The 16,631-nt window shown below is 29.8% G+C and overlaps 1 protein-coding gene across 2 annotated transcripts in view; it reads right to left on the bottom strand.

Annotated features, from left to right (window-relative positions):
- Nucleotides 1-3,331: 3,331 nt before the first annotated feature.
- Nucleotides 3,332-16,631, bottom strand: part of LOC114131547 (uncharacterized) — an 80,404-nt gene continuing 67,104 nt past the window's right edge. For both annotated transcript variants that reach the window (XM_050199965.1, XM_050199966.1), the window contains 7 exons: nucleotides 15,320-15,656; nucleotides 14,880-15,234; nucleotides 14,593-14,715; nucleotides 14,335-14,473; nucleotides 13,110-13,414; nucleotides 9,320-9,772; nucleotides 3,332-6,203 (listed from right to left, as the gene is read on the bottom strand). In XM_050199965.1, the coding sequence (XP_050055922.1) occupies nucleotides 5,865-6,203; nucleotides 9,320-9,772; nucleotides 13,110-13,414; nucleotides 14,335-14,473; nucleotides 14,593-14,715; nucleotides 14,880-15,234; nucleotides 15,320-15,656 (2,051 nt within the window). In that variant the 3' untranslated portion in view covers nucleotides 3,332-5,864. The remainder of the gene's footprint in view (nucleotides 6,204-9,319; nucleotides 9,773-13,109; nucleotides 13,415-14,334; nucleotides 14,474-14,592; nucleotides 14,716-14,879; nucleotides 15,235-15,319; nucleotides 15,657-16,631) is intronic.

The following is a 16,631-nucleotide window of genomic DNA, read 5'->3' on the forward strand; positions in this document are numbered from 1 at the left end:
GTGGCCATGTATTTAAGGTGAATGTATATTGAGATACAAACAAATATACACAGATTTTACTAACTTTTATTAAATTCTATAGTAAATCATATGGTTTAAAGTGATTATTGTCGGATTTTTTTTTGTCTAGACTTTTATTTTTTATTTTTAACAAATTAAAAGTTAAAATATTTACAAGAATAATATTCTGATTATGAATGAAATCTGATTGTTAATAAATGTCTTACATACTCGTATAAATAAACTTTATGATATGCTGTTATTGTAGTATAATATAATCAAATATATATAATATTATATATTATGATAAGCAAGAAATAAGAAATTACAGTTAAATGCCAAAATAATAAAAACTTACATTTTTTTTTTCATTCTATTATTATTATTATTATTTATATGACAAGAAACCAACAATTACAAACTAATTTACAATTATATTAAATGCTTTTCAAATTACTTCTGTGTAATATAGTGCATAAGTTTGACTGGAACTTAGTTACACCATATTAATATTTCCGGTGTCTTGGATTTGTAAGCTGAAACTCTACAATATGTTTGAATGTTTGAATATTATGATTCATTTAAATATCTCTTCTAGATACATGTAAGTAAGTATATAACTATAGTCTATAAAACACAAAATCTTACACATTAGATACATAGAGTGGACCTTGTGTGTTATAATTAAATTAAATATTAAGTAATAATTTTCACAATTGTTACTATTATTATTACCATAAAATAAATATTTATCATTATTTTGATTTAAATGTAAAAAATATCGTACAATAAAAATTTATTGAATGATGATTTCCGAAAATTGTTATAAGTATTTTTAGATTTTTTCATAAAGTTTTTTAAGAAGTTTCTATCAACAGCGATATATGCTCTAAACAAAATATTAAGGTTTTTATGAAACAGTAAAAGATTGATTCAGTTACAAGAAGAAAAACTAGCTGCAGTAAAATTCCGAATTATCTAATAACAATTAACAATGTGGAAATTGATCAAAACTTTGGATACAATCATACGATAATATTTCATTTTAATCAGATTTCGTTTATGAAGGTACTTAAATGTTCTGCTATGCTTGAAATAATTTATGTTATACGTCAAAAACATAAAACTTGTCTTTCTTAGAATATTTAATTATAATAATACGATTAGTTTCAATAAATCTAAAATAAGATTACATAGTATATTTAATCTAAGCTAGTATAATAACCTACTTATAATATGAAAATAGATATTTTTAATTAAAATTCTATAACTATACGTTTATAGTTTTCTATAATTTTCACGGCCGGCATATGTTAATTTATTTCAGCCATAAATAACTTTTTCTTTGACAACGACATTTTCTTTTAAATGTGCAAATGTGTCATTTTTTAATTTTTATACATTAAATTACATAGGTGGTTGTAATTTTGGGGAATAATTAGGTTTAACACTTCTGAAAATTCCCATGATCGATTTCATTAAAAAATATTCTCAAAAAGGCCAGAATATAGAATTTTCGTTTTTTTTTTTTTTTGTTATACATATAAATGGAAATACCATTATTTAGATGTATGATGTGTAAACCATAATTTATTTATACAATTATTTCTTTACAGTTCCTATAGAGACTCAACAGATCCCCGAAATTATTCATCCTTGTTTATTATACCTACATTAACATTAATTTCAAAAACTACTAATAAGAAAAAAATTAAATTTTTTTATTAAAGAGTTTTAATTTTTTTGAACGAAAAAATAGATTTTTAGTTTTATATTGTATCGTAGAATATTTATCGCAGTATTAAAATGCATATAAAAAGAATTTTTGATAATTCAATATATTATAACTTACCAATAGTTACTTGAATTGAGTTAAGTATCCCGCCTAATTGTTATCCATAACATTACTCATCTCAATTTCCGACAATCGCGCTACCCAACATATTAGGTGTTACCTAGTATGTCACCTGCGATGCCCACATTTTATGTAGTTGTATTTAAAATATATTAAATGTTTATAAGTTGCAAGTCCAACCACTTCAGCAATTTTAATTTTTAAGAAAAAAATTAATCAAAAGTAAATAGATAGTATAATTTCATATGAGTCTGATATAATGTATAAATGTGTGAAGTAGACATATTATTGGTACAATATTTCGAATGTACTTATTGCATTTGTATGTGCTTTTTAAATATTTTCCTTAACGATAAATGTTTTGATATTTAAATTTGTTTTCATTAATGAATAATGATTTACCAATAAATGAATGAATTGCGGACAAAATAATATTGTTTTTTTGTAATCATTAAAATAATATTAACGATTACGTTTATTTTTTCACATGGGTTTAATACTTTAATTTGATATTATGCTTTGTTATTTGTTTTATACTAATATTCTATTACGTATCATATCGTGACGTTAGAAAACCAGAAATCGTTTCCCAAGTGAAGAATTCGTAGTTCATAGCTACTGAAAAGACTGCAAAATGTACTCCGGCCGGGGTGGTCACATTTTTTTTTAATGCAGAGTGAACTACGGAGTTAACCCTTTTTACTATGCTGTATTGCCAAACGTACATCACGGTTATTCACCCTACCAACCGAGCTACGCGCTGTGTCGAATCTTCTTGATTTTAAGTCACTTGGAGAAAAAAAGTGAATGTTCAGAGGGCGATGTCTCCACGCGAATGTGTTTTGGGTTCGATGAAGAAAAGCCGTACGAAATTAATTTCAAGTTTCAAAAACAAATAATGGTATAGCTTTGTTATTATTATTTTTTTTTTGTTTTAATGCAAATAAAAAAAATATGTTTAAACAAACCTTGTCCATTCGATTGGGATGAGTTTTTTTCCAAACAAATGATGGTAAATCCTTTAATCGCTCACTCCGAGCTATGTTTCTTATTCTGTCGAGGTTTGCGTGGAAAAACAACAAGTTTTAACATTTCCCGAACAAATGTCTGACGCGTCTGTGTGTATATGCGTACATACGAAATTCCACTATATAAATCTTGGATTATGTTTTTAAATTGCATTACTGGTAACCACCACTACCCTCGCACTGCTAACAGGCTAATTTTTATTTCTTAAACCTCTTGGAATTAAAAATACATAGAGAGTAGGGAACGAGTAAAAAAGACGGAAAAAAAGGACTAGGGAAAAAAAGAATTTAATTAAATCGGTGGCTCTCAATTCTTAGCAGCCTTTTTGGATTTATAAACTACCCTCTTTTGTTCATTCAAATTTTTATTTTTAACAGACACAATTTGAATGGGTGACAGGATGGAGAGTATAAGTAAAAGGTTTTTGTTGAATAATTAAATCAAATATTGTTAAAATACATTCGATGTATTTGGAAATACATACATATGACTTTAAAATAAATTAATAATAGTAAGATTATTTTATCATTCTAAACTAGTAGAACAAAAAAAAAATAGATTATAATCATAAAATAAAATACAAGTACAAATAATTAATAAATAAAATACAAAAAAAAAAATCAATAATAATAATAACGCTTAATTTTTACCAACAAAACCCTAAATAACTATTCAAAACACTTTATCGTATAATGTGATAATATATTGTATAATACAGTTTAATAATATTGTACATTATCGCTTTTAAAATAGTATAAATTAATAAAACAAACAAATAAAATATACCGTACAGTATAGAACATAAATCTTTGGTTTCGATGATGTAGATAACTTAACATTGCCTATTGAAATTTTGAGTGATTTATCCTAAGGCCTTAAACGTTTAGCGCTGATAATAGTCAAGCGTATACTGCAAAGGCGATTCGTAAGAGTAGTTAAAAATTATAATATAATAAAAACAAAAAAAAAAAAATAATAAATAATAATAATATAAAAAATTTAACAACAAACTAAAAAAAAAACCAACAAAAACCATAAGCAAGAGATCATATTGGTCCGATCTACAGATAATAATATTCTTTCTGTCGTTTCTAAAGAGTCGGTGTTACAAAACAAATCGAAAAAAAAACAAATAAAAAAACACCATCTTCTGGATAATGTTAGAATAATATGAAGAGAACCGCGATATCTATATAACTGCTTGTTATACGTATATTATAATTATAACTGTACACGTAATAGACCTAATATCAACAAAACGGACTGGGCCTCATAAGAAAATCATTAATAATCGTCTGCCTCAGTGATGAGGCAGAGAACTAGACAGTTCTGGAAGGTAGAGGAATCATCCACGAACAACGGTGCAAAAAATCATCGATAGTGCGAAGTTGTCGACAAATGCTATTATTCAAACCGTCTTAGACCACGATATCAGAAGCAAATATAAATTTGTGTTCGCTCAGGGACAATTTTTAATTGGTATATATAACTATTTATTCCACCAATACAATGCGCGACCGGCGGTGAAATTCACAGTGTTTAACGCCGGCGAGACAAATTGTTTTTATTGTTCTGGCATTATTTCATTTATGTGTTCAAAAGCTTTAAAATTCAAACAAAAATATAAATATTTAACAGCTATCACAAATAAGACTACGACATACTATTATACATTATCATTATTATACCTATGAATATCTAATATTTATAAACGTGATAAAGTCGTTTCGACTTGCACCTGTGCACTCTCGTTGGAGGAAGAGTGGTCGAAAACTCCATTGAAACGTACGTCCCGCCATCCCCGAGTGGCCACCATAATATGACCGAGTTGCGGAGATGACGGGACGTGTCCTGACCTCAGGTCCTAAAAGGACGTTGACCCATCGACCAAAATCGTTCGTATTCTGTGCCGGAACGCACTGTTGGGCCGACAGATCACTCGGGTCGAACTCGCGTTTACCAAAATTAATACGTACTATATTATAGTCTATAATATAATATACAGTACAACTACGGACTTTTCGTTTTGGTTAAGTGCACGATGACGGACTACGATGTGATGTGACACGCGTCACAGAACGAGTATAATAATATATGCGGGCGGTCTTTATTATTACGATTATACTAATATAATATACGTATATATATATAATTATCATATGATGAGTGCGCGATATTTACAGCGGGATTGTGTCGACGAACGGTCACGTTTAAGCTCGGCGATAACCCGAAGCGAAGAGCGCGCCGATAAACGCATATTATAATACATTGCAAGACGTGTAGTACCTGTATATCGTCATAAATCGTTAGATGTGATATACATATACGTCTGTGTAATATTATGCGAACTTGTACTCTGGAACGAATCCTTCTCCTCGAAGCGCTTAACGCGAATGGCTCGGATAAAATTGATGACGCGCCTAGTTATTAATAAATCCTCGGAAGGACTATTACGAGTACAAAATAACATCGAAGTTAAAACTCTATATTTTTCGACATTTATAACGAGCGAATGCTTAAAGTATATGTGTGTATGTGTGTATGTGTGTGTGTGTGTGTGTGTGTGTGTGTGGGAGGGATAACGTTTTTGACTAGCACGACTAAAGGGACTAAACCGAATAAAAAAATAAACAATAAAAATGTTCGACCACGAAGAAAACAGCGAGGGTCGTGGAGAGAACTACGTAAAATATTCACTCTTTTTGTTCAAAGTTAATTTTTTATTTTCAAGCGCGAAAAATATTAATTTAGTTTATTATTTTTTTTTTTTTTCATTTTTGCAAGTGGTATAATACTCGAATAATACATAATTATGTCATAGTAGTATAATTGTACACGAGCTGTCGCGGTGTACCTATAACACATTATTTTTAAATCGTATAAATATATTGTATGATTTGTATAATTTACAATATTATATTATCATAATATTGTTCATTCTTGAAATCTTTTCGAATAACAACGCCGGAACGATGCGGCATTAATCGTGATTGAGATACGTGGGCATGGAGAATTGATCTTTCGGTGACATGGCGTCATACAGGGACATCTTTAACCGCTTGCACTTGGCCCGGCGGTTTTTGAACCAAAACTGAACGTTCTTTGACTCGAGTCGCGGGAACTTCTGCCGGTATGGCATCCGGTTCAGCTCGTCCGTGTACTTGGCGATCAGGCTGTGCGATGGGTGCGTGTTGTGCTCGAACCATTGCTCGAGCCGTGGTACCTCGCTCACTGGGTCGATAAACGTCCGGTTCCGTTTCCGGCGTTCTTCGGCCAACGCCGATAGATTCAATCCCACTGCGGTGGCTGCTGACGACACCTGTCAACACACACAAACAATAGGAATTCATTCGACGTTCGGTTAGATAAAGGCGTATTTCTAAAATAATACGTATACCAGTGTCAAGCTATATACAGTCTTACACCCAGAGAACCCATTACGTATAACAAATATATTTTAAGTGTAATATTTTAGGTATTGATGCAGTGTTTCACATGGTCAAAAAACGAAAAAAAAATTATAACGAATAAATAAAATAATAATTGAAAGTATATTGTACTATAATATTCCATTTTACCATCATAGGTACTTTTATTTTTAACGAATTATAAATTTCCACGAGAAAAATATTTATATTTTTACTACCTTCTTACACAAACCCATGTATTGTTAAGTGAAAGACAAATAAAAAAAAAGCTTGGCCGAGATAATATAGACTATTCATTTCAAACTGATAAAAAAAATATTTTTCATTTTTAATTGAAATAATAATTATTATTTTTGTTAATTATAAGCATAACATTTCGAGTACAAACAATGTAAACAAGTAATTACATAATTCACAAAAAAAGACCCGATATCGTTTAAAACATACTTTGAAGTACTGCGTAGACAATATTGCTACGTTTTTTTATAATTTATAATTATCAACACGAGTCGAATAAATTGTGTTATCAGTTTTTGCGACAATCGTTAAAAAAATACTGTGGTGTTTTTTTTTGACAATAATCCATTAGAATATTTTTAATTTTATTAATTCTTGATTATGTTTTAAATCTTGGTGTGCTAAAATATAGCATGATTAAGTATTACTACATTACAATTATTTTACTTTTTGTCAAGTATTATATCAAGTGCTTTGATTGCATTTGTTGATAATTTATCAGCTATAAAGTACTTAATATTTTGAGAGTGAAATTAGTATTATTTAAAGCGGGTTCTCAGAAGATGGTTTAACGATTAAAACACTTTTGACTATCTAAAGATTATCCGTAAATAATTGCTTCTCGATTCATTATTTGCAGTTTATATAATTTAATTATATGTTTACTGATTAAACGCTCAAAAACTTATTATTTATACAAAGAAAATAGTATGTGTAGTATACTGGCATGTGTTTTCATAATATCTAATACTTTTCGTTCGAACCACAGTTATCTGCTAGATAAACGTGGTTCTGAGTGTTATGACTAACATATTGCATTGAAATACTCATTAGTCATTACCTCCCAAATTATTAAAATATATAACTTAGTATTCAACTTTTCATAATTTTATTCAAGAAATTTATATCAGTTTCATGTAACCTTCAAAATAATACAATTTGTCTATTCGAATTTCCGTAACTCTTCATCAGTACGTTCCGATAGCAAAGACCACTACAATAGACTATTTGTTTTTGATTTCAATGACTAATATTTAATTACTAAACCACGATATACATTTAATGCAAAATATAAAACATCATACACTTTAAATAAGCGTCCATAACAGCGTTTCCTAATCCGTTACCCCAGTGGCCGACACGCTATAGTAAATGTTTGCCGACAATAAAATCACAAACCATAGAACTATGATATTATAATGATATATTTATAAACAAATATATTTTTATCGTTTATTTGAAAAATAAATGCATGTCTGTTTATTAAATAATAATGTGTTGGTATTTAGGTGTGTAATTTTGTAAATATTTCAATACTAATTGTTTTGTTCGTTATATTTGCCACTTAACTATTAACTGTTGTGAAATCTATATTACACTATGTAGAGTTTATGAATTACCAACTTCACTACATACAACTATTTCGTTTCACACATACAACAAATTTAGTAATTTATGTCATCAAGTTTGAGCATATTTTGTTTGATTTAAGTTAAATATGAGCGAAATTTGTACGTTTTATATATAAAGAAGTTTTATTATTTACCATAGTCATGTCAATCGTATACCTCACCAGTTTTTTTGTCAATTTTCAAAAAATAAAAACATGTTAATTTTTACAAACTTCTACGGCATGTAATAAAAAGATAATCTATTAAAAATCCAAAAAGGTGGACTATGATTATGATATTTTTCCTCGTTACATAACCGAGTTTGAAGGGTACTCTGAATCTATAATGACTGACACAATACCTATATATATCTTGTTTTAGATTTCATCTGGGACATCGTAATAACCATAATATTGAAATTAGGTTATAAGACTTCTATTATTTTAATTATTTATAAATATAGATTAATAGTGATTTGTATAAAAATATTTTAAAGATGTTAAAAATTAAGGGATTAACCTGTCAGTGTTGGTGGTTCTCGGTAATTCATAATAAATTAAAAATTACTGTAACTTCAAATCCATTTTAATATCTTACAATCACCTTATTCTCGTTAATAATCAAATGGATTATATAACTAAACCTCATCTTAAAGTTAATATCAGAATAGAATACACAATATAATATAATATAATAGTAGAGAACGTGGTTTAGGATAATAAGTAATAATATATAATATTTATGAAAAATGCATGTTGATATCGTAGTTATCTCGATAGCTGAAGGAGTTAGGTATAGAAATTGAAGTGTCAACTATAACGATATAAAGTAGTTACCGAGAAAATCATTAGGTATCAAGTTCGATTTTTAAGGATTAAATACCGAGTACGATTTTTGTTTTTGCTTAGATTCGATTGTGCCAAACAATAACAGCTTAATGAAAGTGTTGCGGAAGTGATTTGGTTATCATCTACCAGAATCAAATTCCAACCTAAACTTAGGCACCCACCTTTAATAAATTGGAGGCTAATACCAATACGTCATTGCTATGGTGTATACAGTGATTCTCAAAATCCGTGTTATGACGACACACTATTAAAATTTACATATTTTACGAAACACAATAAAAATAATAAAAATAATGGCTAATACCTGATTTTAATTGGTAGTATAAAATATGTAAAATATATATCGATAACGGATAATTTATTTTTAAGTCATCATAGAAATTATATCAAATACTTATAAGTTTTTGTAAATCGTGTCTAAAATGTTTGTTTATTTCGTGTAATTTAATATATTTCATGATACATTTAGACTTGTTCGGTGACACACTGGTGTAATAAGTACTATATTATTGTAAGTGTACGATGACTTACCTGAGACTGTTGCGATTGAGGCGGGGGTGGAGTGCCTGTTTGCGGACGGCGGCCCATATTGAATCCGGGCAAGCATTGGCTCATGTACATGAAGCTGTGGCCGAACATTGAGTTTGGAACCATCGAGAACCCGGGCCGGATCAATGGCTGGTGAAGATCAGCGGCTCGGTGAAATAACGGCGGGGGTGGAGGTGGTGGTGTCGTCTGGCGGTTATGTCCCGCTGCCACTAAGTCGTCCGGGCTGGTGGTGCACGATATCGCTGACTGCTGTTGAGGTAATAATCGTTTGCAGCTGCTCCCAATAGCGTCGCGATCATCGGCTCCACCGTCAGACCCGTCGTCATCTATCATGTCCTCGTCGAAATCGTCCTCGTCCTCATAATCGTTATTGTTCAGTCCAGTGGTCACCGTTGTCTTATCCTTATCTGGCGGCTCTTCCTTGATGACCATCACCTTTTTCAAAAATCAAAAGTTTTCGGTTTCAGATTCTATTCAGACCAGTTTTATACGAGTTTTAAGGTATACTGTCCAAACAGGACAGTATAATACTTAATATACGCTAAAAAAGTTTTTTTTTCTTTTCAAAAACGATTTTTGGTCACACTATTGGAATGTATCAAATTTAAATCGTAATATTGAGTGCTGCATAGTTAAAATTTGTCAAAGGAAAAGGAAATAATATCGTATTTAATAGGTAAACGTTTCTATAAAAATTATTTTTATCATAATTATTAAGGTTTGAAAAGTATGTTCAGTAACTTGATTAAACTCAGTTTTTCCCAGGGTTCAAATAAAAAATATTTTACTACAATGTCCAAAGCCAAGTTTACAGTTATGTCGTGTCGTCATTTATCGTATTGAATCCAAAAGATAAGCTTGGCCTAATTTTGAAAATTGCCAATAGATTATAGTGAACTGAACGATACAATGATTAGAACAACCAATTTAGTCACGTTAGTAGAAACAAAATATTTTAACTAGGTAAGCATGGGATGTATAAACAGCAAACCTGACCAACTCAGTTTCTATTTTATTTGTGTTTTTACACGATACATAATATTTATATAATTTATCACAATTTATACGATAGTTAATTAATGAATAATAACAGAATATTTTTTTAGTACACATTAATAAATTAAATATTGGTTTATTACTTAGTATGTAGTATATTTCATTAAAAAAATGATAATATTATAGGTGTATTATGTTTATAATATGTTACGGTCTGAGGTATTAATGTGATAAATGATGTCATTGACCGTGAAATGTTGAAATACTATAACTTGACCGGTGATTTTCATCAATGACAAGTAGTATTAGTCTTGTAAATAGATTTACCAAATCTAATCACTGACCACTAACCAGTCCAAGTAGTTAAATCTAAATATATTTCCGTACCGCTCTACAGTCTCCGATTGACAAAGATGACTAATGACTACGATATAATAAATGGCATACAGTAAAATGTCAATAGCAATGTCCTATTTTACTTAATAAGGATTTATAGTTATTTCCGGTATCATACAATTTTTATGTATTTTTTAGTCTAGTAATTTAATACTACCTAAAATAAAAAAAGAAGAAATTTGGCGAGGGTAATAAGCATCATAAATAAAACAGTTGTTTAGAATTAAATTGGATTAAAAAGTCATAGTTGATTGAAAATTGGTTATAATAATGTATTATAGTGTTATACACATAAGAGAGTATATAATTCACTTTATAATTAGTTATGATTTGGTCAATTTATAATATTATATAGGTATAACGATAGTAAAGCCTAAGTCAATCAGTTTCGGCTTCTATTTTAAGTGGCTCTCTGACGTCTGCATGCCAAATTATTTACAACTTAGAACGAATTACATATTATATATAATTCATATTGCAGTGTTACACATGTATTATGATATGTGTTATTCCCATTCCTTTCGTCTTATTAAAACTACGTGCCCGGAATTATTTTACGTGTGTGGAATAAATTAACTAACTGTAGGTCACAAATAAACGTTCAACTCAACCACCGGTATTCGCAATATATACCGATTATCACGCCAATAATAGCTTAATTTTTAAAATTTCGGTAGACGAATAAAAAAACTAAAAGGAATGTGAACTAGTTATATTTTTTTCAAATCTGTATACTTAACAGATGTAGATATAATTTAATGTTTTCTTTTTTTTAAACTTCATTAAAGATTTAACTTTGGGAATCGTTTTTCATTAAAATAAATTATACCATAATATCTTATTGCTTAGCAAACAAATTTAAAATAAATATGAGATGTCCAAATTTATACGTCAGACATTTAAAATACATGGTAATATATTGTGATGTCACTTATGACAGTAAACGCACGTTCAACAAAAAAGATATTTTGTATTTTTATGAATTTAAAATGAAATGTAATAATATATTATTATTATTTAAACAAGTAAGAATAATGGATATATTATAATCATAATATAAGTATTAAAGTATGCTTATCTTAAGTGGATAATAATTACAAACTAAATTATTTAGAAATCTATATTTCATTATTTTTAGAAAATATTTTGACAATATTATACCGACATTTTTTATTGAAAATATATTTACGATTATACTGCAATCATAATTTTAACTATTGAATGTGAAAAACGCTTTTTTGTACAACAAATATTGTATGATAATATTAAATTTTATCCATGTTTATGAACTTACCAAAAGAAGACCTAACATTTTAATAAAAAAATATAATAATGGCTATACGTCTTGACATAGTATTCTTGTTTGCCATAGTCCAATAATGATTACAACGAAAATTGCTATGATGGCCAATTTAGGTATCGAGGTAATAAAATCGAGAATAATCGTGAAAACAAAACACATTATAAAATATTTATCTGTAAATTAAGACGGTCAAGAATAGAAAAAAATACGTTCAACTTCATAAACGAATGCCGAAAAATTTAACAAACTAAACGTGATGTTAAATTATTTGGTGAATGCCATAGTTACTATACATGGATACTGTTTGAGTGACTTATTATCATAGGTTATAATAATTCATTTTATAGCTGCCTTGAAAATTAATATTTCTATTAAAATATAATATATTATTATAATGTCGATGTCGATTGTTGAATGTTTGAATATTTATTAGACCAGATGTTAGTGTTACATTACAGACTGAATAATCCTGGGGTTTTCGGATAATCTCTAAATAATTACTATGCTATTTGTATTCGATTTAAGTGAAGAGCTGTGAACTTAATACACTTATAAAAACAACAATAATGTTCTTATAAAGTTGACAATGAACACACAAATAGACATATTTTTGATTTTTTTAATTGAGTACTACAAATTTATTTTATACTGACTTAATCGTTATAATACGATGTACTTTTTTTTTTAAATAATCAAGAAAAAGCCAGTGAAAGTCATTTTTGTTGTTTTTTTTTTTTTTCAATTTAATAGTTACCTATTAGACATTATTCTTATCGAAGGAAATAAAGAGAATAAATAGATTATAGTATTATATTGTTAAATTAAAATTAAATTATATTTTCTATTTTCGTAGTATTTCAGTAATTTTTACCTATCGCGGTTTATAAACGATTCGGGTGTATGTACTGACAGCCGACAGATTAATAATTTTATTTTTACGAACGATCTCGGAACGAGACGATATCCGCGAAAACATACTCGGGAAATTATTGTTTTTCGATAAAATGTCAACTTCGCGTCAGACTGTTTTAAGACAATATGTTTTGTATAATAATTATAATAATATCAATGTTTTACCTTGTGTTCGGGGCTCTGTTGCGAGCTGCGCGATTGTGGTCTTGGCGACTGCGTTTCGCCGTTACTAAACCGCCCGTGCGTGGTCAACGATATCGGCTGTTCCGCCGGCGGGCTCATCGGCGGTTTTGTGTCGTAGTCGTCGTCGTCGTCCCGATTGTCGTCGAACTCTTCGTCATCGTCGACTTCGGCTTCACTCACCGACCCTTGGCCGCTGTACGACTTGCCGCCGTGCTCGCTGGGACTGCTGCTCTTGCAGTAACCGTTCGCGTTGCCGTCATTGTTTCCCGAGTTCATGTCAGCAGCGCCTGCAACGTAAGACGTAATCGATATAGTACGTTGAACCGAAAAAATATTATAATAACACATGGGCAACAAATGCTTAATTTTAATGAGTGATAGGCGTTGTCGGTGGGCCGAGTCTATAAAACGTCATCGTCAAAACGCATTATTTCATTCGAATTACGGTAATATTCAACGTTATATAAATTACAGGTATATAATATACGTATTTTGAGGTATTAAAGCGCGGTGGGTAATTATTGTAGACATACCCCGCTCTCTTATTATGGATTTTTTATATTATCCGGTATAGTTTTCCACATATTATGGTGGAAAATCAACGATTGATTTTATTCGGAACAGTTCAAACTCAAACATCGTACTTACTACATTATAGTTGGAAAGTTTACAGAAATTTTGAAATTAACGCAGTACATAGTATTATAATTTCCAAGAATATAACATAAACAAGATATAATAATATTAGCAATATGTACTATCATATCTTTAATCCGATACGCAGTAGATTGTGTTTTAGAGAAGTAATATTTATAATAATTCAGTCTTATAGAAGTATATGGAGTATATTATAGTATTGTCTATAGTTAAGTTTATAACGGGATATAGTATTAAGTCGTCTTCAGAATTTAAATAACAGTAACATTTTTTCATTAAGAAGGTATTTTATAAGTTACATTTTGATGTATGTTAGCATTTATTCGGAAACAAGTAGGGTAAAACCATATTTATAAATGTTAATATTATTATCTTTTTAATAATTTATAATAGGGTAGTATTTGTTACACCTTAATACAATTACCATTCAAGCAATTATAGAAGTATACAAATGGCAACAAGAAAGGTGTGTTTTATAGTGCTCAGACCTTTTTGTATAGAACAAATCTCTAAAAACGTTACTGGTATAGTGTAGCGTAAGTATACTGACCTGAATTTGTGCCGCGTACTTCAGCTCTCTTTTGTGCTGCCCTGGCATTTTTAAACCAATATACGACGTTGTTGACGTCTAACGGCTTACGACCTTTTCGCGATTCCAAATTGTTTAATTCACTCACGTAGTGGTGTATCTTTTGTTAAAATAATATAAAACATCGACAATTAACATCAAATCACCGAAAGAATAATATTATATATATATATATATATATATATTATAAATAGTACAATTTAAATGCAATAAATATACTTGTTGTCTACTCGGATGAGGATTTTCAGCGAACCAAGCTTGCAATTTAGGAAGTTCAAGTTCTGTATCGAAGCTAGTGCGCATACGTGTTTTTTGACCTTGGAACTGATTTTGAGAAACAGTCTAAAAACGTACATATTAATATAGATTATATATTTGTTAATGCGCTTCAAATAATATTACTAATTAGTACAATACAATTATATTCAGATAACACAACACAATGAGTTGCGTACGGTAAATATAACACGGATAGTATACTATAAATATTGTGTGAACTAAATCACCTGGAGACTGTGTGTCTTGGGGTCTGATTTAGGAACAATACAATTAGTGGGGTTGTCTTGCATATTAGACTGCCTCGGTGACGATCCGTTACGATAAAACATGTCTCTCACTGATTGCGGCAATACCGATGGCTGTATTTTGGGAACGACATTTGACGATTGCATTATCCACCATTGTTCGAATTTTTTATACAAATCTTCTGGGAAATCCGGACAAGCTTGTCCCACTTTCATCATTTGTAATATTATCGCTTCGTCCAGGGGACATCCCGACGCTGTTAACTGTGTTTGGCTTTGTACCAAAAGCAGTTTTAACAGTTTATCTTTCAAATCGGAGAATCGGTTCTTCGCTTCCCTGCAATGACAATCAAAATAATATTACAGACGGTTATCGTCAATTTAATATTTAAAAACAATAATATGAAGCTACGAAAACATACCTGAACACAAGTATTCTCAGAGTGGCTAAGGTAGTGAGTTCTCCGAGAACGTCGTTCACTGTTAGTACCGGATCCTCGGCGATTGTGTCTAGGTCTAATGGTAACCAGTTTTTGAGCACTACCAAGCCTTTCGAGGCTGCTGCCGTGTCCTTAGAATATCCTAGACGTACCAACGCGGTTTCTGTCAAGTCTCTAAATGCAGTATTATTTGGGATGATAACGAATCTGTCCAATTCTACGTGGCCTTTTGATCGATGTAGTGATGGTGAGTGTTTTTGACTCCATTGGTAAACATGGTTAATCGATTCCACTACACAATGGACTGGTAATGATTTTGCTGAAAAAAATAATGGAAAGTTTTTTTAAGGATAAGATATTATGTAAACACAATTTGTGATAATATAAGATACACTTCTATTCAGTATACGATACGCGTCTATGTATATTATTATTATATGTATCAGGCTAAGACGTATTTATAATGTTAATATTAATCTATAGAGTTTAGTTTATAATTCTTCGACTAAGCTTTAAGCCAGTTCAATCTATATTCGTTCTAATCTAAAAACGGGTTTCAGACACGGTTCTTAGGCCGGAGTTTTAAGGACGGATTAAATTTTCATTTGAAACACTTTGGAAACTATGGTCTGCTTATTGTACTCTATCACTCGAGTTGCAATCTTGGAAACAACACTGATTTTGGTAAAATTAATTTTTATTCGATGGAACCAGTATAAATATTGAGAGTTAATAATACGGCGAATCGGTAATAATTAAGCCGTTTATTAGATGATTTATTTTTAATTAAATATTTTGCAATTAATTAGAATTTTTTTTCAGATAGATTTATCAGCATAAATTGATTATTTTTAATAAATCGAGGTCAACATAAAACTATATTTTACATGTACTTATGCATAATGTACATACTCGTACAATAATATTTTTAAAGATATTTAATGATTTAATTATTTGAATAACTGGCTTAATGAATACTTTTTATTCGGAATTGATCACTTATTAGATACAATCACGGTCGGTATTTTTTTAGTAATTTTTGCAATTAGCAATATTATAATGTTGTATAGTTATGAAAAAAAAATATTTATATAAATCAAATAAAAATAAAAGCTAAAAAGAATATATTATTAAAATAATTCAAAGTGCAATGGAATGCAATTAATAAAACATCGTTCTTGGTGTTGTTTTTATACCTACAATATACTATGATGTTGCACTAACGATTCAGATACGTTATTATAATATGGGGAGTACAAAAAAAAAAATCAAATTGTTACTCGATTATAATTAG

This window comes from Aphis gossypii, chromosome 2 (genome assembly GCF_020184175.1).
Source record: "Aphis gossypii isolate Hap1 chromosome 2, ASM2018417v2, whole genome shotgun sequence".
Lineage (NCBI taxonomy): Eukaryota > Metazoa > Arthropoda > Insecta > Hemiptera > Aphididae > Aphis > Aphis gossypii.